The sequence below is a fragment of the Aythya ferina genome, assembly GCF_964211825.1.
Source record: "Aythya ferina genome assembly, chromosome: 1".
NCBI classification, from domain to species: Eukaryota; Metazoa; Chordata; class Aves; order Anseriformes; family Anatidae; genus Aythya; species Aythya ferina.
In genome coordinates, this window is record NC_140296.1 from 40,990,998 (window position 1) to 41,018,820 (window position 27,823).

General features: G+C 37.1%; 1 protein-coding gene across 1 annotated transcript in view; it reads right to left on the reverse strand.

Annotated features, from left to right (window-relative positions):
* Positions 1–27,823, reverse strand: part of KLHL1 (kelch like family member 1) — a 242,208-nt gene that overhangs the window by 37,364 nt on the left and 177,021 nt on the right. The window contains exon 8 of the mRNA XM_084510820.1: positions 16,095–16,319. Within this exon, the coding sequence (XP_084366946.1) occupies positions 16,095–16,319 (225 nt within the window). The remainder of the gene's footprint in view (positions 1–16,094; positions 16,320–27,823) is intronic.

Consider the following 27,823-nt stretch of genomic DNA (forward strand, 5'->3'; position numbering starts at 1 on the left):
ATTGTATGAAATTAAAAACATTCAGGGAGCCATCTGGCACTTAGTTACCATAGTTATCCGTGTCCTATCATTCCTCTCACTTTTTCTCTTTTCCATTTTGTATTAACACGACCCATAATAAGAATAGTCCTTGCAGAAGAATCTGTGGAGATTTATCCCAGAGCTTTACAGCCACCCTGAAAGAGAGGAGACCACATCTTCAGTGCAGCCCTTTCCTGATTTTGGAACCTAGATACCCATCTTCCTGCCCAACTAATTAAGTTAATTGATAATACAGGCAAACTTAGTGACTCGCAGCGGCAATTCCAATGCTTTCGAAGAATAAAATTGTACGTACATCCCACATGTCTGAGTCAAAGAAAATTAGTCAAAGAAAATAAAAATGCCCACCTTGCAATACTGGTAAATTATGTACACTTGAGACTGTACAACATTCTGGGAGTTGCCAAGGTCATACAAGAATAGAATCACTGCGGTTGGAAAAGACCTCTAAGATCATCTGGTCCAACTGTCCCCCTACCACCAATATTATCCACTAAACCATGTCCCCAAATACCACATCCAACCTTTCCTTAAACACCCCCAGGGATGGTGACTCCACCACCTCCCTAGGCAAACCATTCCAATGCCTAGCCACTCTTTCTGAGAAAAAAATTCTTCTAATTTCCAAGTTGAACCTCCTGTACTGCAATTTGAGGAGTGCAATTCCCTATTGTCCTATCACTAGTCATCTGTGAGAAGACTACAACCTCCAACTCCCCATAACTTCCTTTCAGGTAATGTTCTGATCAAAATTTCCACCAGCCTTTTTAATATATATATTTTTTTAATTATGCTTTTGGTCATGCATTCTCAATAATTACTCTCAAAATATAGCTTTCTAAACTGTTGCAGAATGTGCTGAATGTAACAATGTACAAATTTTGGTTATTAATGTCATAGGATACCTAGATAAATACCTAAATACCTAGATACTGTGATAAATACCTAGAACTTATAAAATTAGAGTTGAGAGAAAAGTTGTAATTGCTTAATTTATGCCTTCATTCCTTTAAACAACTAATAACTTCCTTTATGAGGCATCTATAAAATACATGGCTTCAAACACAATAAAAATATTTTTTTGGAAAAACTTTCAAATTATTTTAATCAAATCAAATAAAGTTGTCAGGCTGTTGCTTTTCTGATGCAGTGCCAACTAAAAGCTTTCATTTCCTCTTCACTATTAAATATTCTTAATAAAAAATCGCAATATTGCATATACAGCTTTTGAAATGGAAAAAAATCTCTTCTTATATATTTGAGACACCCATGTCTGTGTGACTGAAAAGGCAGCCAAAAATAACAAGCAGAACTCATTGCATATACAAGCAGACAAATTGCCACCAACCAGTTTTGTTTTTGTTTTTTAAAAGAAATGCAGTTGGATTTAGTATTATTAATATTCTTATTATTATTCCCTTTCTAGGCACTCATACTATAGAGTTCTTTTGCTTTCTCTTTTTGTTTGTTTGTTTGTTTTTCAATTATTACAATTATTATGAAGATATTAATAACACATATTGAAAAGTGAAGACATGGAAATCTATAACTAAAAAATAAATAATTTTGTATTTTTTCTAAGCTATGCTATGAAAACCTATTAATTTACTCAACCAGTATTTACTCAGAGCTCTGTCCTTAGAGCGCAAGTGTCTCCCTGACACACTTTCTGAAACTGAAGTTGATGACGCTAATTCTGTTTTTCTGATTTCTATTAAGTGGAGTAATATCCAGAAAGAGACCAGCTATAACATACACTCTCCTGCCTGCCACGATAGTGGTAGAAAACAGGAGAAATATTGACTGTAATATGTTCAGTTTTCTGGTTAAAGGAAATAATAAATAAATAAATAAATAAATAAGAAAATAAATAAATAAATAAATAAGAAAAAAGAAAAAAAAATTAAAAAGAAAAAAAAGAAAGAAAAAAAAAGAAGAAGAAGAAAAAATAAGATTAAGAAGTTACATTTTGAAAGCCTGGACTAAGTAACTAAGTAGGCAAATTTCCTTTTCTCCTACATGCAGCAGCAGCTTACTCATTATCAGGCACTTTCACAATTTCAGATTACTTTTCAATGCAAAAATCATACAGGAATATTAAAATCATACCAATCTAATCTTAAAAATAGTGTTCTGAAAAATGAAAAGAACATTAAAGGTCACTGAAAGAACTCTGTGTGTTTTCTCCCTAAATCTCCCTGCTTCTTCTGTTGCCACCATCATCCTTTCCACTCCTTTTATTTCACAGAATCAGAATCACAGAATTTCTAGGTTGGAAGAGACTTCGACTCCCTTCTCTCATCTTTCTGTCATCCATATCAGCTAAAGGATCTATCCATCCATTTTTGGAGAATGGCGCATTGCTTTGTAAGATACAAAATTCATTCTGGGAGAATTAAACTGTAATACTGAAAAAATGTAATAATAATAAAAACAAACAAACAAACAAACAAAAAAACCTTCCAATCTTCTTTTAAACTGATGAAATGGTTTTGATTTCAAATATTGTAAGTAGGCGATGAGGCCCCTCAAATTTTGCAAAGTCAGCTTCACAGATTTAGTAAGACATATGCTTTTTATTTGTTCCATGCTTTATAGTAACTATAGAAAAATGAAAATTATAAATAAATACATCTCAAAGATTGTTAAATGAGATGAGTCTTTTTAATCTTAGTATGGAACTGCTTAAATAAAACCATAAGAGTGAAATGAAGTAATGCAGAAATGGAAATCCTGATATGGTTGATGACATTCATTAAATAAAAAGGAATTGGTTCATTGCATCAGCAGCAGCTGAATGTAGATTCAACAGTTTTCTTAGTAATGGAATAGTTATTTAAGCATGGATGATAAGCCTGTGCTACAAGCCCTAAGGATTTATAAAATATGTTTAGCAATTGTCTTCATCAAACAACTGCTGTAGTTATTTAAATATGGTGTTAAAACTGACAAAAATATAATCATTTGGCAGTGTTCTATTCTGTGTTGTATTGTCATATGATCAGGCATCAGGCTTATAAGAAAACTGACTGAAGCCTGAGAAACAAGATATTTGATGGGCTGGAATCCTGTTCCCATTGTCCTATGACAGTTTCAAATTCCCAGATCCACTTGAAGTATATCTGTTACAGAGTGGTCAAAGTTGGCAGGCATATCTGGAGATTGCCTGGACCATGCTGCTCAAAGCATGGTCACCTAGAGCCAGTTGCCCAAGACCACATCCAGAAGGCTTTTGAATATCTCCAAAAAATACTCATACAGCCTCTCAGGGAAGCCTGTGCCAGTGCCTTGCAGTAAAACAAACAAAACACCTTATATTTAGATTATTTTTCCTGTATTTCACATTGTATTTCACTCAATACCACTGAGGACACCCTGTCTTCATTTTCTTTAGTCCCTTCCATCAAGTATTTTTGTACATTGATAAGAACCCCATGAGCCTTCTCCAGGCTAAGCAGCCTGAGCTCCCTCAGACTCTCCTTGCATGTGGGATGCTCCAGCTTCTTAATATTTTAGTGGCCTTTCAATGGCTTCACTCCAGTATGTCCAAATCTCTCTTGTACTGGGGAGACTAGAACTGGTCACAGTATGCCAGGTGTGTCTCACCAGTGGTAAGTAGTAGGAGAAGATCGTCTCCCTTATTCTATTGACTACACTCTTCCCAAAGCATCACAGGATACTGTTGACATTCCTTGTTGTAAGCACACATTGCTGGTAACTCATGCAACTCATTGCCTATCAGGCCCCCAGGGTCTTCTCTGCAAAATTACTTTCCAGCCAGTCACCCCCCATCCTGTACTGATGCATGGAATTATTCTTCCCCAAGTGCAGGACAGTATTTCTTTTTGTTGTACTTCATTAAAATTCTATCAGCCCATTTGTCCATCCTGTTGAGGTCTCTGATGGCTAAACAACCATTTGGTGTATCAACCAATCACTTCTCATAGTTCTCATAGCTCTGTGGCATCTGCAAACTTGTTAAGAATTTACTCACATCCACCAGTGAATAACCTATCTTCTCTGTCCCCGGTTTGAGCCAGAGGCCCCAGGCACCCCTGCAGCTCCAGGCCTGTAAAGTTTCATCCACTTTTGGAAGTTCAGACTAAACTGAGTCTTCTGATGGACTAGGGTAGTGCTCCAACAGCTTCTGGGGACTGTGCCTCATGGCACAGTGCCTCAGTAGTATTTATGACTTTTGTGGAAGTTTCTTCACAAGCTTTTGCATCTGTTGTCTGCCGTGTACTGTAAGTGTGGAGGCACTATACTGTGTTTGCTGTGTGTGGAGGAACTGGCCAGCAGGGGACACATCTCATGAGAGGGCTCCATGAGAGTTGGGTGGAATCAGTTGACAACAAAGCCAGTTCAAAACAGAAGGAAGAAGTGTATGACCCACTCCTAGGGAGTGCCAAAGAGCATGGACAGGGGTATTTGCATGGCAGTGGAATGGCTCGTGAGAAGGGCAGTGCGCTCTGTCATGGTTTGTAGGCAGCCTGCCTTACCTGCCTGCTCTCTTCACCAGCAGGTGAGGCCTGCAGCCCTGGAAGCCTCCCTAGCCCACAGCAACACGTTAAACAATATTCTATCGGCTGTGTGGCAGCAAGGAGGCACAGACATTGTGACCACTTGGCAGAAAGCCATGCTGTCTGCTTCAGTGCCTCCAGCACCAGGAAGGGCTAATGCCACTACTCCAGGTAGTTCATGCGACTACCTGCTCAGGTGGAGTGGGCCTGGGGTTTACTCAGGATGGAGAGTGTAAGCACACACCTGTGCAAGATGTGTGCATGTAGATGCCCTGCCTGGTGGCCCTGTAGATGCTCTGCCTCGTGGCCAAGCCTCAGGAAGAGACAGGGAGACTGAAAAGCAGCTGGGAGTCCGAAAAGGTAATATAGATCAAGAGAGCCATGCTCTGCCCTCTCTGCTATACCCATGCCAAGCTAGCATGGCCACTGCTGTGGCAGGCCTGGTATCTGATCTGCATCAGGATAAAGGCTGGAACTCTTGGGACACTGAGGAGCAGAAGTGTACATGGAGCCATAAGAGAAGTCCCTGTCTACCCACAGAGCTTCTGTTACTAAATAGGTATAAGTCTCTAAGTGTGGCAGACAAAAAAAAAAAAAAAAAAAAAAAAAAAAAAGCTATCTGTGCAAATCCTCCCTTCAAATTTAGATCAGCCAAGGTCTCGCAGCAAGTGCAGCACCAGTACCAACATCATGTAGAAGTGGCAGTGAGTTGTAGTCATAGGTGACTTCCTTGTGAAGAGAACAAAGGCTCCTATCTATAGACCAGATCCTCTTCACAGAGAAGTTTGCTGCCTCCATGGGGCTTGGGTCAGGGATGTTACCAGGAAGTTGTTGAGCATAATACAGCTGTCAGACTATTACCCACTCCTCCTTTTTCAAGTGGGTACCAAAAACATACTTACAGGAAGCCTGAAGTCTATCAAAAAGATTTCAGGGCCCTGGGGAGACAGCTAAAGGTCTCAGGAGCATAGACAACATTTTTCTCAGTCCTCCCAGTAATGGGGAGAAACACAAGTCCTGAAAATTCCTAAAGCATGCTGAAGGTAACTTCCTGACAAAAATACTGACTGAATCAACTAGAAAAGATGCTCTACTAGATCTGTTGTTTGACAGTAGGGAAGGTCTTGTGACAGACGTGACAGTGGGCTGCTGTCTTGGTTGAAGTGATCATGAAATAGTTGAGCTTAAAATCTCTGGTGTAAGGAGCAAAAAAGGTCAGCAGAATTGCCACTCCCTGGACTTTAAGAGGGAAAGCTTCAAGCTCCTCATGGAGCTAATTAGCAGCATCCCCTGGGAATCAGTTCTTGAGGGTTTAGGTGTCCATGAGAGCCGTTTGCTTTTGAAGAATCATTTTTTAAAACCCATGAGCAGACAATTCCTTTGTGCCACAAGTCAAGCAAGCAGGACAGCAGACCTGCCTGACTGAACAAGGAACTCCACATGGAACTACGGCAGAAAAAGAAAGTACATGACCTCTGGAAGCGAGGTCTGGCTTCACATGGAGAGTACAGAGTTTGCACTCTCAGGAAATACACAAGAAAATCCAAATCTCAACTTGAGTTGACATAGGCCATTGTGGTGTCAAACAATAAAAAAAGCTTCTTTAAAAAAAAGTCAACAGCAAAAGGAGGTCAAAGGAAATCATCAGACTGATAACTGAAAGGGATGATGATCTAAGTAAGGATGAGGAAAAGGCAGTGACATTTAATGATTTATTTTTTTCTTTTTCCTCTCTCCTTTTTTTTTTTTTTTTTTTTTTTTTTTAATACTAAAGACAGATCTTGGGCTGCCTGGACCTTAGAGCTCGAGGACCATGGCTTGGGGAGAAGTGACTTTCTATTAGTGTGGTCACCGAAATTTTAAGGGAACAGTTGTATCAGCCCAACATTTGTAAGTCCATGGGACCTGTTGAGATTCACCCCAGAGTGCTGAAGGAATTAGAGTGGATGTTATATCTGGATCTCTCTAAACAATTTACCAGAAGGTTTGGAAGTCCCTGCTGACTGGAAGCTAGGCAGTGTTAAACCCAACCACAAAAAGGGCATAAGAGAAGACATGAGAGAATATGCAGAAAACTGCAGACCTGTTAGTCTAACCTCAGTGTCAAGAAAAGTTATGGAGAAGATTGTCCTGGGTGATACTGAAAGGTATTTAAAGAACAAAGCTATTATCAGGCATAGTTAACATAGGTTCATGAAGGAAAAATCCTGCCATAGTAACTTGATCTCCTCCTATGCTAAGGTCAACTGCTTGGTGGATGAAGGGAAGGAAGCAGATATAATCTTTCTGGATTTTAATAAGGGCTTTGATATTGTCCCTCATGGCATCCTTCTGGACAAATAGTCCAACTGTGAAATAAAGTTTCACGCTGTGCTGGGTGATGAACTGGCTTGATAGCAGAGCTCAGGGGGCTACATCTGGCTAGTCACTATGGTTCTTTTTTCCGGGGTTCAGTCTTGAGGCCAGTTCTGTTCAACAGTTTTATCAATGATTGGAATGCATACTCAGCAAGTTTACGGGTAATCAACTTGGAGGTACTGTTGACTCCCTGATGGTACAAGGGAGGGGCCTTACAGATGGATCTCATATATTGGAGCACTGGGCAATCAGCAAAGACATGAAGCTCAGCAAAGGAAAATGGTAGTTTCTGCTTCTGGGAGAGAATAATGCCGGACATATGTACAAACTGGGAGAAGAGTGGACAGAGAGCAACTCTGCAGAAAGGGATCTGGGGGTGCTGTTTGACAATAGGCTCAACAATGAGTCAGCAGTGTGCTCCTGCAGCCAAGAGGGCAAAATGCATTTTGGGATGCATTAAACACTGCATAGCCTGCCAGTCAAAAGAGGTGATTCTTCCTCTATATTTACTGTTGGTGTGGTCTCACCTTGAATATTGCATACAGTTCTGGGCTCCACCGTATAGAAAGGATGTTAAGCATCAAACAAAGGCAACAAAGGGCAACAAAGCTAGTAAAAAGTCTGGAAGGCATTTCCTATTAGGAGGAGCTGAGAATATTTGAGTTGTCTAGTCTGGAGGAAAGAAGGTTGAGAGGCAACCTCATTGCTCTCTACAACTTGCTTAAGGAGGGGAAATGAACAAGGAGGCGCTGATCTCTTTTCCCTTTCACCAATGACAGGACACAAGAGAACGGCACACATCTGCACCAGGGGAGGTTCGGATTGGACCTCAGACCTTCAGATTAAGGAAATTTCTTTACTCTGAGGATGATTAAACACTGGAACAGGCTTCCTAGGGAGGCTGTTGATGTCCCGTCACTGTCAGTGTTCAAGTGGCAATCGGATAATGCGCTCACTTTAACTTATGGTTAGCCCTGAAGTGGTCAGGTAGTCAGATTAGATGATCTTTGAAGGTTCCTTCCAACTGAACTGTTTTATTCTATTCACCTCCCAAGAAAGAAGGATAATTAGTTTCAATAACATCTTACTCTGCATGGGAAGAATATATATATATATATATATATATATATATATACACACACATATATATTTCACCTGGAAAATAATTCTGCTAATTATTTAGACTCAGGGCTTTATGAAAGGAAACAGTGTTATTTTTCAGCTAAATGAGATGTAAAAATGAATATAATCCAGTGTGCAATGGCATGCACTTTCCCTTCAATTACCTTCACAAACCTATGTAACAAAATACCTATTATGCTTAACTAGGTGCTGAGATCTGCACAGGTTCAATTATTTATACTTGAAGATTGGAATGGGATTTTTAGATTGCTTTTCTGTGGTGTTATAAAATAAAGGAGCACAGCCTATCTTATTTCTAGCTTTGCCTTTCTGCATCTTCATGATAGACCTAATGCATTTAAACCCTGTGAAATTTTAAATTTTACATGTAAACTGTACTGTGTTCTCTGCATTTGTATTTTTGCATAGACAGAATTTTAACTTCGAAGGATAAACTTGTATCCAACAACTTTTTTTTTTTTTTTTTTTTTTTTTTTTTTTTTTTTTTTAATGAGGAAATTACCTTTTAAGAAGAGGACAGACTTTGTTTTATCATGAAATTGAAAGCAATGAGAGAAATAAATTAGTGACTTGTAATCCAAGAATGAAACTTGATTAAGTAATACCCACTCTTTACTTCACCTCTTTAAGATCTGACTTTATTCATTTTCCAGGTAGCTGTAAATTTCTACCTATCTCCTTTCTCACACACATCCACAGAAATAGACAATTCTGTAATCACTCTGGCTAATCTTGCTGCTTTGTCTGATTCTATTTTTGCCCTTTTTAAATTGTAAACCACTTTTCTTCCATACGAGTGCTCTCAAATAAAGAAAAATAACGACATTAAAGTCTATCTTGTTTTAAATTATGCATCAGTTAATTAAACCTGAAATTTAATTTTCACAACCATAATTTTAACTGGGTGTGAAACACCATTATAGTTCTTGGGATACTGCATATAGGACAGCCATAGGCAAAACTGAGAATTTAGGATGTGATAAATTGAAGAATTAGACCTGACCTACCTTCCTCAGTGAATATTCAATGACATGTTGTAGAAAATACCTCTCCCTATCTTTATTCAGAGGCTGGTATCAAGGCTGATTAAAAGAGTTATGAAAATACCCTTGCCCTCTAGGGCCAGACAATATTAAACTGACATGTTAATATAATGCAAATTTATAGAGGTAAAGATCTGCCTGCAACCTCTTTATTTACATTTGGTTTTGTAGATGAGATAAGAGATTCTCAACCCTGCCACACTATTATCCTGAGAACCTGACTCAGAAATTATTATAAGTGTTGCCATTATGATTTGTAGCTCTTTAGTGAATTGGGTCATGATATGCTACTTACTAAGGTGCAAAGTACAATGACAAGGTACATTATAATTCAAAAAAAATATATCCCTGTAATGCTCCTGATGATTAAAAGAAAAAATCCAAAGCAAAAATCTAATATACATGCAAATCAACATTGCAGAGAAAATGCTTTAAAGGCTCAAATCTTCTGTCAACAAAGAGTGAAAGCTAGAATTAGATATTTCTCTTGATATTTCAACATTCAAAAATAACAATAATTTAATGACATAGAGGTACATAGTTCTATTCAACACTGAATAAAAGAAAAATTCTCAAATTAACCTCTAACCAGCTGCTTCTTGAATGTCAAGCAATATAGCTGTGTCAGACCATTGCTGTATTGAAGTTAGACAGCCTCTTGAAAAACTATTCCACTCTGCTTAATGCTTAGAAGGTTATAGTTTTTGAGGATTCAAGATTTTTATTTTATTTTCCTATCTGTGGCAATGCACAATTTGAACATACCACACACTGAGCAAGATTACACATATCCATCATAGTAGTGCCTTGTGAGATGCAGATATAGCTGAAGAAATTTACCAGTGCAAAAAAGCAAGATCTTTCCAACAAGATCCTGACTCAAAGAACTCTTTTGGTGTGCATCACACGAGTGTTTCTACTTGAGCAGTTCCGTTTTTCATTCCAGTCATACTGTTTATAATTAATCCTAGTGAATAATCTTCGGAAACTGTTTATTCTTGTTACACAAATGAACAAGGCAGTGGAAATTTATACTCTTGAAGCACATATGTTATAAACAAATGTGTTCTTCATGACTAAAGTATTAGGTGCTCATGAATGACAATTTGTAAAAGTCCAAAAGCACTTCAGGCACCCTTCACAATCAGAATGTACTGCAGATTTGGCACGTATCAAACGCACAGTTCTGACAATTTAATCTTGATTTGAACAGACATCATGGTGTAGTGGGTTTACATGGCAAGGTTTTGGTAGCAGGGGGCCATAGGGGTGTTTTCTGTGAGAAGGATCTAGAAGCTGCCCCATGTTTGGGAAGGGCCCCACTGTTGACCAGAGCTGAGCCAATAAGCGATGTTGTTTTGCACCTCTGTGAGAGCATATTTAAGACAGGGAAAAAAACGCTGCGCCACACAGCAGCTGGGAGAGTGAAGGGAGTGAGAGAACAGCCTTGCAGGCGCCAAGGTCAGTGAAAAAGGAGGGGGAGAGGTGCTCCAGGCGCCGGAGCAGAAGTCCCCTGCGGCGTGTGGTGAGGACCATGGTGAAGCAGGATGTCCCCCTGCAGCCCATGGAGTAGGGTGGAGCTCCATGGTGGAGCAGGGTTCCACGCTGCAGCCCGTGGAGGAGACCACGGTGGAGCAGGTGGCCCTGCACCAACGGAGGCTGCCAACTGTGGAAGACCCTTGCCGGAGCAGATTCCAGGCCAGACCTGTAGCCCATGGAGAGGAGACCACGCAGGAGCAGGTGACCTGGCAGGAGCTGCTGCCCGTGGGAGACCCATGTTGGAGCAGTTTTCTCCTGAGGGATGGACCCCATGGTACAGACCTATATCTGGAGCAGTTCTGGAAGAGCTGCTGCCTGTGGGAAGCCCACACCCAATGAGTTCATCAAGGACTGCATCCCATGGGTGGGACCCCACAGCACAGGGGACGAGAGTGATTGAGAAGGAGCAGCAGAGAAGAAGCGCTGTAGACTGACCGTAACCCCCATTCCTCTGTTCCCCTGCACCGCTTGGGGGAAGGACGTGGAAGAGGGTGGATGGGGGGAGAAGGTTCTTTCCTTTGTTTCTCACTTCTCTAGCTTTTTAGTAATAAGCAATAAATCTTACTATCTCCCTATGCCGAGTTTGTTTTGCCCATTACAATAATTACTGCGTGATCTGCTTGTCCTTATCTCAACCTTAGAGCCCTTTTCATCTTATTTTCTCCCCATTCGTCTTTGAGGAGGGGAGTGAGAGAGCTGCTGTGGTGGAGCTCGGCTGCCCACTCAAGTGGAACCATGACACATGGTCATTTGTTCAGAGTATCTAAATATCCAACAATTGAGTGTCATATATCTGGAAATATGGAATGTCATCACCTAATAGAGTAGAACTCAATCAGTAGTATACATGTAGGGTTGTATGAAGGCCTGTATTATTTTCAAGTTGATTATTGGGTTTGACTGCTTGAAAACAACAACAACAACAACAAACAGATGCCTATGAGATGAGCAATTGACAGTTATCAGTATGCTTTATCAAAATAAGATCTGGAAGTTTCCTTTATACAGTGTTCTACTTTGGGGCTGCAAACCATGATTGTATCTTTTAAGAATTCTTTTATTTGTTAATAGTGAGAGTGGTTACAGCACTTTCTTTGCAAATTAATTATTTGCAAATAATTTCAGTTTTGTCATACCAACAGGCTATGAGCTACTATAAGATTGCTCTCTTGACTTTAATGATAATATAATTCTCTGCTTGTTACTGACATTGGTTTCTTCTTGACTTTCTTTTTTTGGCCTTCTGTCCATTAGGACACCAGAGGTTCATATCTGCCTACTTATCTATAATGAAATCTCAGATTCTCATGCATGTGTCTATTGACCTCCTGTTTTGTTGTCTCCTCATAGCGGTTTGCTCCACAGACACTCAACATACTGAAAAACTGGAATTATTTTGCTAGAAAACCCTTTTTATTTTACTAGCACATATATTTTCGTTTATCTTTTAATGAAAAATGTGATTTTCCCAGTTTTCCTCCTCAGTAGCTCAGAAATGGTGGTACATAAAAAGATGCAATCTTGCAAACCAGTGGAGAAAGAAAAAGGATCCCTTTATTCTCTACATTTTTACTGTTTATTTTATAGTTACCATGTAACTGTTAAAGCTGTATCAAACTTTTAGTTAATCTGCTTTAATGCTTTCTCCATTGCCTTGAATGTCTTTTTGATAAATTATAGCTATATAGAAAAACATGTATTTACTGGGGCTTCAGCACTATCTAAAACAATTTCATTGCCACAGTAGAAGTTTCTTTGTTTGTTTGTTTTGTTTGTTTGTTTTTAATGGAAGACATGAGTTAAACTCTGACTGACTTGAAAGTTATCCTTCTGTTTAGGTCTAAAGACTGATGTCATTCATCTTTAGATTTCCAGCACTGAATAACAATAATTTACAGCTAAATGTTTTATGAAAAAGGTAAAACTCAAGACAGCTTGTACACTGTCTAAATGTCTAACAAAGTTTATTTCCCATAAAATGAAGTAAGGTGATTATTCTCTGTGTTCACCTCATGAACTGCATCTTTAATCTGCATAATTTCTATTCCACTCAACAATTCATTATAACCCTGTAGTACCAACTTCCTTGTTACATTCAGCTTGTCCTTCACCTGTTTCAAGGCGATTTATATATTGCTTTTTTTTTTTTTCTGATATTTGTACTAAAGGCACCTTTTAAAATCTGCAGAAATTTTAGACTATATATATATATTTTTAGAAATTACAGATTTTAAAAGGAGAAGAGAAGAGAGGGGAGGGGGGGGGAGGGGAGGTCTGCTTCTAATCTAGTCTGCTTCTAATCTTGTATATAAAATCTAATTTAGGCAGCTCTAGCATCAACAATACATGTATATAACATAATGTATGTTTTCAAAAACAAATGAAAAAGGATTTCTTATTGTAGATTCATCTCATTAAAAAGGTCTTTAACTAAAATAACAACTTTATGGGATTCCTGGATAAATAAATAAATTAAATCAAACAAACAAACACAAATTCTATTAGCAGAGCTTGTCAGGAAATAATATAGTTCCTGTACAATTTTAAATAAAGAGCATATCTATATTGCTTTCCAAACAATTTTGGAAAATTTTGGATTTAACCATTTTCATCATCACCAGTCCCAATTTTTATGTATTTCATCATTTCACATTTTTATTTTTTACAAAAAGCCCCAATTTCTTCAATATAAAAATTCAAAAGTTCATACACACACACACACAAACACAAATAAATTGTTTCCCCTTAACCTCAAGTACCTCAAGTACTTCTTTTTTCTCCTGTGGAAAATATAACAACTTTTTTTGTCAAAAACTCAACATTCCTGAACAGCTTTGCTTAAAATATAAAAGTATATTCTAAATCTATTGACCAAGAGCACCCATAGAAGTGTCAATCTTGAATGATAAATTTTTTGAACTGCTTACAATAGCTTTTGGATCATGGCTCCAACTTGTCTTGGCACTGAGAAAAATATTTCTCTATCAAGTTTTTCCTGCTTTCTTAATGCTTTTGTATGTAATAGCTCAAGTCACTGCATTTTTACCACTCTTTGGTAATAGCACTGAAAGTAATAGATTCTGTGAAATTCTGGAACACTCTATAAAAGACATTATATGTATTTCTGCAGTGTTGTAATTAAATTTGGCATAGGAAACAATTTCAAACCACAGAGCTATTTAGTATTATGATGCCATTTGACATAGATTACCTTCATTACTTTTTATTCTAAGATTTGTGCACCATGCAGCAAAACTGCATTATGCCAGCCACTATATAAATGCATATTATGATATGTGTCAAATGGCAGGAAAAAAATGCAACTTGATTTTGTGCAACAGTGATAGAGTACACTACAGCACTCGCTGCTAATTGTAACTCAGTGGAATGGACGTGATAACCTAATATGCCTTTCCCAATTCTGATTTTCTGGACTGTGGAGCAATTCTATCAAACCAGATTATTTTAGCAAAACACATAATGGGCAACTCAGCTTTCTGTAACTTATATATTACATTCTGATTGGTTTATTCTATAGATTTTAAATTCCTTTCTTTATGAGAAAAAATCGCATCACATAAAGAATAAAAATATATTTTTCAAACGCCAAAAAATGACTTATGTAATTGAATTAAAAAGTTATTATGTTTGTTTGCTTTTTTTTTTCTTTGTACCATAGGAATATGATATGCATGAAAGAAAGAGCACATTTTATATCAAGGCAACAGTAAAGATTTCTTTTGCTTATTTTCAAAAGTGAGAGCAGACAAAAAAAAAAAAAAAAAAAAAGGCATATTTCTTTGAGTATCTTCAAATTCCATTCCATCATCATCTAAAGCAAATATACAATCTGGCAAATAATGATAATGATGATAACAACAATTACGATAATAATGTTGAAAACAAGAACAACAACATGGAAGTTGTAGTTGAGATGTAGGATGGCTAATAACAACAAATGGTAATGACGTTACTAACTGGTCGACACTGATCTTATTTTCTAGTTTTTAGTAGATTCCAGCAATTTCTCAGTAGGAAAATAGATATAATACTAAAGATTTGGACATAGCTAACACATTGCCCAGAAGTGTCAAAAACAAACAAACAATAAAATGAATGCCGAACTAGAAGTTAATCAACAATAAAGTCATGGTTGAGGCAGCTTCCACTGCTACCAGTAATATTATAACATTATTTTGCGAAAAACAGGGACTCTTGACTTCAGGTAGTTAATATGTATTATATTTCATAGCATACCATGTTAAGTATTATGGGATATGTAGATTTTCATTTGCAACAGTTCTAATATATAACAAAAGGTAAAATAAAAGGTGTATGTACTGAATTAATTTTAACTCAACATTAGTAGTGTGTGGTGTAATTCTATTGTCTTTCAGAAACTTGAAATTATATTAATTTAAATCTCATATCATTGAATATCCTTGGAAAATAAAATTGAACAATTTTTTACTATTAAGAAGTTAAAGTCAGGTCAATATAACAAAAATGTTAAAAGTATGCATATGTATAGGCAAATTTTATTCTAATGTGTGACCCATTTCATTGCAAGAAAGATATTCAAAGTAGATATCATAAATTATATTTTAGAAATGTCCTTTTTTTTTTTTTCCTGCATTGAAAATAAATAGAGATGGCTAAAATAAACAGTTGTAGACATATAAGGACAAGAAAAGAGTTTATCTTCATTTTAGATTCTGAAAATGAAGAAACCATATGGAAAGGAGAGTTCAGATATCAGATTTACCCTTCTGATCACTTCAGATCACTTCTATCAGGCAATTTTTGGTTTGTGGCTAGTAGAGTAAGTAGTAAAGAAAGACAGGAGAACAGGAATACAACACAGGCTGATTAATGCTGAGAATGGTATGGATGATCCTTTAAAAAGCCTGACTGAAACTGGCTATGGGAAAATGTGCTCATGTGGTCATGATGGAACTATTGCTACAAATACTTTGTAAAGTCTGTCCCTGACATAGTGTATATATTCTTCAGTATATTTTCTATCAGAGTGGATAAATAAAAACACATAATACTTTAAATATAATACTTTAAATGAAAGTCTATAACAACTTGATTGTTTGGTAAAAAAAGATATCTTTACCAACATTTTTGAAAGCAAGCCTGAATATTCTCACCAATCTGATCTGTGTAAATTTCGGGCTTCTTTCCCTGTCCATCTTTTTTTTTTCTTCTTCTTTTTTTTCCTTTTTTTTTTTTTTTTTTCCTAAGTATTCATGCTTTGGTAAATAGTAAAAAAGTGTCTTAGCCTTCTTTATATTTTTAGTGATCAAAGAAGAACAATGTAAGTCCTTATTGATTGCTACTGTTGAAAGTGTTGAGCGCTACCATAGCTTAAAAAAAATAAATTCTGCACTCTAAAATATGTATCTGAAAAATGTGTTATATTTTTCAAACTTTTTTTCCTTACCTAAACCATGCCTATGTGTTGACATTGGTGGTAACACAGTCCAAGCCTTTGTCTTTGGATTGTAACATTCGACGGTGTTTAACGTCTTTAAACCATCCCGGCCTCCAATGACAAACAGCTTGTCATCAATGACAGCAACACCAAACTGAAGCCTCCTGCCATTCATCACTCCAGCCTGGATCCATATATTTGTTCTGAGATCATATTTTTCAATAGTTGTAGCACCTGATAAGACAAAATAATAGGACAATGTATATAAAATTGGCTACTTTTTTTTTTTTTTTTCTAAAATGTTAAAGTAAAAACTTTAATGCAATTATCTGATTACTTACAACATTTGATAAGTATTTTACATTACTTTAGAAAGTGTAGTCCCAGGATTGCTATGGTTATTATTATCAGCATGAAAGTGGAAAAACAAACTGTACAAAAACTATACAGAATCAATGTATTATAAGCCTGAATAAGTTTCCCCTAGCTTTATGTTTTTTTTGTGTGTTTTTTGTTTGTTTGTTTGTTTGTGTTGTTTTTCTTACAGTTCAGTGGTATAACTGTCTGAGATAACTAATCTTGCTACAATTCATCCCAATTTTTCAACAAGAGCAAAAAAATGCCTGTGAAATTATGTGGAATTTTCATCAAAGGTGAGGAGTTGTTTCAGTTTGGGTTTGGTGTTGTGGTGTTGTGTTTTTTATTTTAGGTACTCATCTGTTGAGTATTTTGCAGACATGTTTCTGCTGGATGTACAGAATGTTGTATTGAAAATCTCAAGCAAGACATTTAAAGAATGTTTCTATATGTAGCAAAAATATTTCCTTCTATACTTACACATTTGATGTATTTTCACAGATAAACTCAAAAGTTATAGAGAACATCATATACATAATAACTTAGGTAATCATGAAGCCTCAGTTTTTAAAAGTAACTTGCATGAAACATGCAAATATGAGTTACAAAATTACATTTATTAACAAAACCAGAGAGATAAAGGAAGCATAATAACTTAACAAAATCACAGAAAGTGAATGGGCATTGTATCCCATTATTTGTAATCTGAGTTTACGAAACATTATTGTAAAGCATACCCACAAATATTTAAAGATATGATAGATATTTGATAATTCATGTGAACTGTTACTAGTGTTTTATTTCTACATAAATATAACAATGTTTTGTTTCCAAAGCTTAAATACCCCAACAGAAAGAATCAACATATTTATGCTATGGTATTGAGCTTTACCAACTAACTATTTAGATTATAATAAAAAGTAGAATTCCATTGGAAATAATTCTTTTATGATTCATTAATTCTTTGGAGCAGTAGAGCAATGATCCAAGTAGAAACAACCATAATGAAAGCAATGCTTTTTTTAATTGAACTAAAAAAGATATAATTTAAATTCAATTTATATTTAAGTGTAGCAGAGTAGCAATAATATACAATTCAACTGGATATATTAAATCTCCTGCTAGTTTTATGAAGCCATACAATCTATGAACCAAATTTTACATTTGATTAACAGATACATGTTTATTTATCCTTTCATCCCTAAATTAAAACTGATCTGTGTAATTGTATTAATTTTGAGGTTTGAAAAAATAAAAATACAGATTATTTGATACAGTTGTTTGGTGGTGCTGCAGGGCGTATTATAGTGATGGATATTAATAAAGTTACATTATAATACTTGAAATTTTTTATGCGCCAAATCTATTAATGTTAAAAGCAAATGACTTCTCTAATACCGTCTACTTCAATGATACAGAATTCAATTTAGAAGTTTTGTTATTCTGATTTAAGAAATTAGTACTAATACAACAAATACAGTCTTTGAGTTATGAGAAACTATATATTTCCTAATATTGGTTAAATCTGAGTTTGGCATAATGCACTATTAAATTCTATACCGCAAATTTGCTAGATGTCTGAAATCAGTTTATTGAGTAAGGCAACCACCTTATCTAGGGAAAAAGAAAACAAAACAAAACAACAACAACAACAACAACAAAAACACCAACAACTATCGGGATCTATTTTTGGTTTTGATTTTACTTTTGGTTCTGGAGTGCATTTTTGATGTTGATTTCCCAGTCTTGCACACTTACCACACATTGGCTCCTGTCACAGGACGTTCCTGAATAACTGGGTTCTATTTAGATGAAATCAAATTGAAGTATGTGTGCTAGTGATGTAACTCATGTGCTCCACTGATTCAGTCTTTTTGACCAGACAACAACTGCTCCAAAGTGGAACAGGTACTGATCCTTTAAAATGTTCTCAAGTATTGGTAACATTCCAGACTGCAATCCAGACAAGAATAGAAATACCTTCAAATTTAGATAGTCCTGGTATGAAATCAGATCATGGATGAATAGGAGATGATTGAATCAGTTAAGATATTATAGGTATTTTGATGATAGTCAGAAAAGCATGCTTTATTTTTTATTTTTTTTTTCCTTTGGCTGAAGTATATTTCATATGATACAGCTTTATCTAAGACTGTGAAATTAAATAGAGTGAGTAGAAGACTATTGCCATCCCCTTCATCTTCCATTATGTCATATATTTATTTGAGTTTATTGTTATTTATTATTGGTTATTTAATATTTATTATTACATTTTTATTATTATTTATTATTATGTTATTTATTATTACTTAGCTATCCGTGCACAATATACAGAGCCATGAACTAAAACCTTAACAATTCCTTGTTGACTCTTTCGTTCCCAACAGAATTACAAAACCTCCTCTTTTTAACTTAAAAACAAAGAGAAAAAAAATTACCCCATTTATCAGGTATTATTAGTGTTTTGAATGTGCTTTCTCAAATTTAATAGGGTATAAAGACACAAGCAAAATAGTTTTAATAAGAACTAAGCCACTCAGAATTGAAGTCATGAGACTACATTTGGTTTAAAAATACACTGTAATACAAGTAATGTTTAGCCTGGAAACATCCTTCAAGAGAAAGGTGGTGAAACCACTGAAAGATAACATCAACAGAGATTTTCAGATGCATTTACTTGGAGATAACAGAAACACACTAATCCTGCAACATAGTGGAACTGAATACATGAATTTAATTTTCTCTTTCAGCCTTACATCCATTCCTTAACTTTATCCTAGACAGACCCAATAAGAATTATACTGTTTATATTTTGAGTCTACTTCTTTTTATAATGTTTAGACTGTTCTTCATTCCAATACAAACTGAAAAGTACTGGAACTGGTTGGTCAAAAAATAAATAATCTTCTTCTACCATTACCCAGGAAGAAAACTAGGCTATTATTTCTGACAAAATCATAGATTCATCAAATAAAAAGGATTTTCTTCACAGAGATGAGAAGAGACAAACCCAAGCCTGACTGCAGAGGATACTTTAAGATGCATAAAGGCTCCAGGAGCTCATTGCCAGATTCAACTCCAAATTAGGTTACATATTAGGCTGCTTTGGTGAGAAAAGCTGTAGGATTTGCTTTAATGCACCATGACAGTCACCAGAGATTTTGCAGAGGCATGTGCCTCAGAGACCTTCTGAAAATCCTAATACACAGTACTTTGCCTCATTGCTGTGGAGGCTTTAGAAAAAGACATTTATCGTCTTCATCTTGTTCTCATACTATGTTAGCTTTGGCCAACTGCTAGGAATATTCATCATTAATTACAGAATCACAGAATCACAGAATTTCTAGGTTGGAAGAGACCTCAAGATCATCGAGTCCAACCTCTGACCTAACGCTAGCAGTCCCCACTAAACCATATCCCTAAGCTCTACATCTAAACGTTTTTTGAAGACTTCCAGGGATGCTGACTCCACCACTTCCCTGGGCAGCCTGTTCCAATGCCTCACAACCCTTTCAGTGAAGAAGTTCTTCCTAACATCTAACCTAAAACTCCCCTGACTCAACTTAAACCCATTCCCCCTCGTCCTGTCACCAGGCACGTGGGAGAACAGGCCAACCCCCACCTCACTACAGCCTCCTTTAAGGTATCTGTAGAGAGCAATAAGGTCGCCCCTGAGCCTCCTCTTCTCCAGGCTGAACAAGCCCAGCTCCCTCAGCTGCTCCTCGTAGGACTTGTTCTCCAGGCCCCTCACCAGCTTCGTCGCCCTTCTCTGCACCCGCTCAAGCACCTCCATGTCCTTCTGTAGTGGGTTTACGTGGCAAGGTTTTGGTAGCATGGAGCCATAGGGGTGGTTTCTGTGAGAAAGATCTAGAAGCTGCCCCATGTTTGGGAAGGGCCCCATTGTTTTCCAGATCCGAGCCAATAAGCAATGTTGTTTTGCGCCTCTGTGAGAGCATATTTAAGACAGGGAAAAAACGCTGCGCCACACAGCAGCCGGGAGAGTCAAGGGAGTGAGAGAACAGCCTTGCACCAAGGTCAGTGTAGAGGGAGGGGGAGAGGTGCTCCAGGCGCCGGAGCAGAAGTCCCCTGCGGCCTGTGGTGAGGACCATGGTGAAGCAGGATGTCCCCCTGCAGCCCATGGAGTACCACGGTGGAGCAGGGTTCCACGCTGCAGCCCGTGGAAGAGACCACGGTGGAGCAGGTGGCCCTGCACCGACGGAGGCTGCCGCCTGTGGAAGACCCCTGCCGGAGCAGATTCCGGGCCGGACCTGTAGCCCGTGGAGAGGAGACCACGCAGGAGCAGGTGACCTGGCAGGAGCTGCTGCCCGTAGGGGACCCAGGTTGGAGCAGTTTTCTCCTGAGGGATGGACCCCGTGGTACGGACCCATATCTGCAGCAGTTCTGGATGAGCTGCTGCCTGTGGGAAGCCCACGCCGGATCAGTTCATCAAGGACTGCATCCCGTGGGTGGGACCTCACAGCACAGGGGACGAGAGTGACCGAGAAGGAGCGGCAGAGAAGAAGTGCTGTAGACTGACCATAACCCCCATTCCCCGTTCCCCTGCGCCGCTCGGGGGGAGGAGGTGGAAGAGGGTGGATGGGGGGGGAAGGTGCTTTTGTTTTTTTTTTTTTTCCCTTTGTTTTCTCACTTCTCTCGCTTGTTACTTGTAGGCAATAAATCTTACTATCTCCTTATGCCGAGTCTGTTTTGCCCGTTACAATAATTATTGCGTGATTTTCTCGTCCTTATCTCAATCCTTGAGTCCTTTTCACATATTTTCTCCCCATTCCTCTTTGAGGAGGGGGAGTGAGAGAGCGGCTGTGGTGGAGCTCGGCTGCCCACTCGAGCGGAACCACGACACCTTCTTGTAGCGAGGGGCCCAAAACTGAACACAGTACTCGAGGTGCAGCCTCACCAGAGCTGAGTACAGGGGTACGATCACCTCCCTAGCCCTGCTGGTCACACTGTTCCTGATACAAGCCAGGATGCTGTTGGCCTTCTTGGCCATCTGAGCACACTGCTGGCTCATATTCAGCCGACTATCCACCATCACTCCCAGGTCCTTTTCTGCCTGGCAGCTCTCCAACCATTCCTCTCCCAGCCTGTAAATTCTCTGCATAATCCTGAACTCCTGCAGATCATTTTCCTGATGCTGATGCTTTTCCTGATGCCAGAGTCATTTTCCTGATGCCAGAGTCACTAGAAACTCAGAGTTTCTCTGGTCACATTCACATTGATGTATCTTCCACTTCTCTTCATGGTCCAGTCCCTTACTTGGATAAGAATTAGATGAATACCAGGTTCTTCCTTACCCTTAGCCTTCTCAACAAAACTTTCTTTCTAAAGGAAAGGAATCTAGGTTACAGATTGGAATTAAGCCATGAATTTTTCTAGCTAAGACTCTTAATATTAGCTGCATTGGACCATGGCCACAGCATCCATCAGTTGCTGTAAAGACAGGCCTCTTGTATCCAGCAAGGCTCCGCAGTACTCTTGTATTACTCTCAGGAAAAGGTTTCAAAGAAATTAGAACTACTTTGTGAACTGCAGTGTGTACTCCACTGTAGTAGAACACAGGACATTTGTCATGGTAAAGCCTGAGAGCAGGAAAGGAAATGTGAGGTGAAATGCAATGTCAGAAACAGGAGGTTTCAATCCATTCCAATCCTTCAGTTAGCATTAGTGACTAGCATTGCTACGGTTTCATATCAGGTGAGGTTTCTTATGCGGGCAGGTGAGAACTTGAACTTGAATGGAAGAATGAGTTCAAGTTAATTATCAACACATACCTATGTCTATGTATATTTTATAGACAGATACATATATTTTAAATATATACATGTATATGTTCTTGCATATGTATATAAGATAGAGAAAATATAGAGGACTATTTGTCTACACCTCTGCTTTAGAGATAGCTATATTAAATAATATAATAATAGGGAACATAAGAGTTTCTAAAAGAGAATGTCATAAAGGCAATTTCTTTCTTCGACATTTTTTTCTTCCCAAACTAGTAGTGCGTGTTGGTGTGTACTGCCTGAGAAACTAGAGTGACTAGAGGTATCAAAACAAGATGAATAGACAGAAAAGGAGTGATTCATCAATCCACCTAACTGATTGTCATAATAGAGCAGATCACTGTGACAAAACCTCATTGCACAAAGGATGAAGGTATGAAGGTATACTAATAGTTAAAAACAAGCTTATGCATATGATAGAATGTCAAGTCAAAGTCTTTGTCAGCATGGATGAAAGCATAACTTTTTCCTAAACAAACAAACAAAACCACACAAACACACAAAACAAACAAACAAAACAACAACAACAAAAACAACTTTGGTTAATAAATTAGTGTATGTTCATAAACCACTATTTTTCTTTTAAAAGAGTAATGGAGCAGTAACCACAGATTGCAAGTATACTTACGTCAGTAAAATCAATGTAATGACTCAAGAAAAATAAGAGATATTGCATCTTTTTAATGTGAGAGACATTTCCCCATATTTATTCTGAATAATGGAAACCCATGAACTTTAGGGTGTCAGAAGTATTATACGTTTTATGTGATTATGCAGGTCAAAGTGATTATGATGAATATCTATCTTTACAGGAAGTAATCAGTAAGTAATTAAGAGTAAATTATGAGTCACATTAAACTTAACCTTTATATGTACTTCAATTTTTCATTCAAGTTCCATCTCTCTACTTGTCAGTAGAAAGTTGATGTAATTTTAGTCTATCATTTATCTTTAAATATGTTGCCATTTAAAAAAAAAGCCTAAATTATGTTCTTGCCTCTGTTGTCGTATCAATTACAATGCTTGCTCTCTACAAACTGATCAACTATTTATATGACTGGCAAAGAAGAAATGAGAAAGTCCCTTATGATACGAGAAACAGTCCCTTGTGATATGAGTCCCTTATGATATGAGATATCATTAAGTCCCTTATGATATGATGTGTATCATATGATACTTATGATATAATATGAGATATCAGAAAGAAAGAAGGAAACTGGAAACATTACAGAAACAGAGACAAAATAGAGTTTAAGTTGTCTAATCCTCATAAATGGTCTGTAATTGTCTAACTAATGGTATATATTTTTTCTTTTTAGGCTTTTCAGAGCAACATTGTCCTGGTTTTGGCTTGAATAATTTTCCTCTTAGTAGCTGGTATAGTGCTGGTTTGGATTTAGGATGAGAACAATGTTGAAAACACACCAATGTTTTAGAGATTTTAGGTGTTGTAGAGTGGTGTTGTACTGTGGAGACAAGGATTTTTTAGCTTCTCACACTGCCCTGCCAGTGAGGAGGCTGGGGGTGAAGGAGGAGCTGGGAGGGGACAGAATCAGGACAGCTGATCCAAACTGGCCAAAGAGATGTCCCATACCATACGGTTTGATGCTCAACAATAAAACCAGGGAGAGTTGGCCAGGGCTAGGGAGGGAACTGCCACAAATCAGCGTCTGGCTTGGCATCTGTTAGTAGGTGGTGAGCTGATGAGCAAACACATCGTGCGTCACTTTTTTTCTGCATTCTTTTGTCATTATTATTATTATTTTTCCTTTATTTTCTGTACTATTAAACTGTCTTTATCTCAAACTAGATTTTTTTTTTTTTAACCATTTTTTCATTCAACTCTCTCCTCTAGGCTTTTGTGGGGGGTGGGGTAAGGGGTGAGTTGTGTGGTGCTTAGCTATCTGCTATGTTAAACCACAACAAATATATACATATATATATATATGTATATATATATACATGTATGTGTGTGTATACACACACATATATATAAGTGTGTGTGTGTGTTTTCATATGGGTCTATTCATGCTATAGCTAAATAATCTAGGCATAATTTAGGTGATATATCACATAAAGGTGATATATCACATATAGATATCACATAAAGGTGATAAATATGTGATATATCGCATATAAATATCACATAAAGGTGATAGTTCTGTTGGAGGTCTCAAGGTGTTAGATCAAGCCTCTGTTCCTCAACCTCAGAAGTTACGATTTTTTTAGATGCCACGGAAAACTGTCAGGAATAGAGGGAAAAAAAATCGGCAGAGAGGAGAAGAAACATGAATAAGTAAATTCAACACTATTTTTAAGAGAAAAGAGAAATTCTAAACTGTGTTGAAGCTGCAGGGAACCAAAATACTCAATGAAGAGCTTATAGTTGAATTTACTCTGATAGGACTTTATTGTGTTAATAACGATGTGGTAGTGCATTATGTGTGACTGTGAACAGTCATACATTTATTACTTTTAAGTAAATAAAAAAAAAATAAATGCAGGATTTAAACAGTAGATTTCAGGGACAGAAAAAAACTATGGTATTAATCATTGTTACTGTGATAATATACAAAGAACTACTCACAGATATGTCCCACTGTGCTAGGCTCTGTAAAAATCAATTGGAAAAAAACAAACAAACAAACAAAAAAACACTATATAGTACAAGATGAAAACCAGACAGACAAAAGTAGTAAGGTATATAAAAGTATGTCATAACAGCATTTTTTTTCTTTATTCTGCAATCATATGTTTATTTTCTAGATTTAACTAGGTGGAGATAAATTAATTGGTAAAGGAATGGAAAAAGATAAAAACGCAGTAAGATGAAGGTGAGATGACTGGAAGGAAGTGATAGTAGAATCAAAGCAGGAGTAAAGACACAAAGAAATAGGTAGAAGACTATTTTACACAATAAAAATAGGATGGTGACATTCCACACTGGATACAGTATATTATGGAGTATTCTCTGAAGGGATGAAGTTTCTTGCTTTGTTCAATTTATTGGCTGTGTTTGATAACTAGGATAGATTCATTTCATCCTATCATTGGTGGGGAGGAACGCAGTTTCAAAGATGAAAATGCAAGTATCTGCAAATGCAGACACTTATATAAATTCCCATGGTAGTCCTTGGAGACCTGTTCAGTGCTGCCAAAAGATTCTACAACTGTTCTTTCTAAGAAATGTCAGTGTCAGCTCTGGATGAGAGCAACTGTTCTCTAGAAAACAGCTTGATTGGAAAAGATTGGAAAAGACCTCTAAGATTACTTAGTCCAACTTTTAACCTTGCACTGCCAAGTCCACCATTACACCTTGTCACTAAGTTCTACATCTACAGAGTTCCTGATGACATCCAGGGATGGTGACTTCCCTAGGCCACACAACCCTTTCAGTAATATTTTTCCTAATATATAACCTATCTTCCCTGGCACATCTTGAGGCAATTTCTTCTTGTCATATCACTTGGTCCCTGGGAGAAGAGACCGATTCAAACCTCACATTAGAAACCTTGCTATGTTCTACATGGCTATCTCACCTTTCTACCCATCTGTTCCTTTACATGCTCTGCCATTTTGTCTTTTTTTTGTCATTTTTGTTTTTTGCCCCAGACTTGGGGGGGTGGAGGGGGATATGGAACTCATACATACATTATTTGTAATTTTTCACAGCACATTAGAAGGGAAAGTAGATATCAGGGGAGACAAGTATGCAGAGAGATAGCGTCAAAGATTTAATTGAGCAACAAAAGATGAGGGATAATAATACATAAGTGAGAAACATGTATTTGAGATGAAAGATATTAGATCATACAAGAAGGTAACACATTTCAATGTCCTTTTTGACTAGCTCTAGACAGCATCTTGATACATATACTTATGTTCACAGTTCCCATTCATAGATACTACTCTCCTATGTCCTGTAAATAGAGGCAAAACACTTCACCTAGAAATCCATTCTATGAAGTAGCCACTTACTGTGGCTGTTAATGTATTTTAAGAGTATTTTAACTCTTAACATTTTGATACCTACATCCATTTGAGGAATTCTGTTTTTCCTCTCTGTGCTTGGGTTTCCCTACAAATAAAAAGAGATAATATTTTCATATAAAAAATGTAAGATGATAAAGATTAAGGTACTTTGGAACACTGTGAAAAGCAATGAATGATTACTTTTTACAACAGCAAAGACTTATTTAAAGTTCTGTGCCTGACGTGTATTTAAGACTTGGGCTATTAAGACTATTGCTTTGCTGTGGTCTTTACAGCCAGTCAGATTTCAGCAAGAAGCTGAGAAAAAATAAATTAAGAGGATGCATCTATACTGCCAAATAACACGGCTCCCAGCTCACTGCTTGGTCCTGAATTATATTTCACTCATATTTGAGCTTTATTAAGTTCTACTGGGATTGGTAAAACAAAAATGGAATAAATATCTGAGTGTATATTTCACTTGATGGTCCACTCCTTTTTGGCAGAATGGATGGAAATGTAGCATGTTTTAATCTTTTCATCTTGCAGTAACTTATAAAAGGATCTTAATAGGCTTTCCAAGCTCAAGATCCTAAACAAAACTTTAAGCACCCCAAACCTGATCTAGTTGTCTGTGACACAGGTCTTACATTATTTCATTAAGTCTGAACAAGTGCATACATAAACAATAATAACACTGCAGGGCCATTAGGCTAGTTTTGTGGTGTGGTATTGCATCCTTGAGTCACTCTTTGCCACCACATATGGAGGAACTATGGTGTATCTCCTGGACAGATGCATTTAGCAGAAAGATAGAAGGAACATTCTTCCCACTCACACTCACCATTTCTAAGGTGAGATCAATATTTAGAACCAAACAACTGATTTTAAATCACCTTGGTGTGGCACAGTGGAATGACAGTCATTCAGGTAAATGTTTCTTTAGATGTTTCTAAGATGTTTCAGGCAGATGTTTCAGGTAGTAGATGTTTCTAAGAGTGTTGAGCAGAAATTAGTAGCATAACTACCCAGTTGAGATCATAAAGTCTTTTGTCTGCCATTACTAATGCAAAACCAACACCTAATTGAAACAAATTCCAAATTTTGCAAACTCAAAGAATTGAGAAATGTTGGCTAACACTGTCTACCCTAATCAACATAAGCTGTATTAAGAAGTCTTACCAATCTTCCAATCTTAAAAGATTGTCAACAACTACTTTTTTCTTTTTTTACTTTAGCTAAAATGAAGAAATTTTGACTAAATGTTTCAGAAAACTGGAAAATACAATCTCCTATGGGAGGATCAAAGAAAGCAGTTGTGATGATACTATGGTATATTTTTTGGGGGGAAATGGGAGATACAGGTTCAATGTGAAGATGTAAATACACTAAATATAGAAAAAAATAATAATTTGTGGTTGCAGTGTATGTGCTGATTATGCAGGGAAAGGCATATTTTTCTATAAAACACAGCATCTGGGATACCCCGCTACAAGTAAAATAATCAAAGGCTCAAATTAAAATATTTTTTATATTAAAAGAATACAAGAGATTACATAAAATCTGTATTTTTCTATAGCTTACTTCACTTGGACAGACACGATTTAT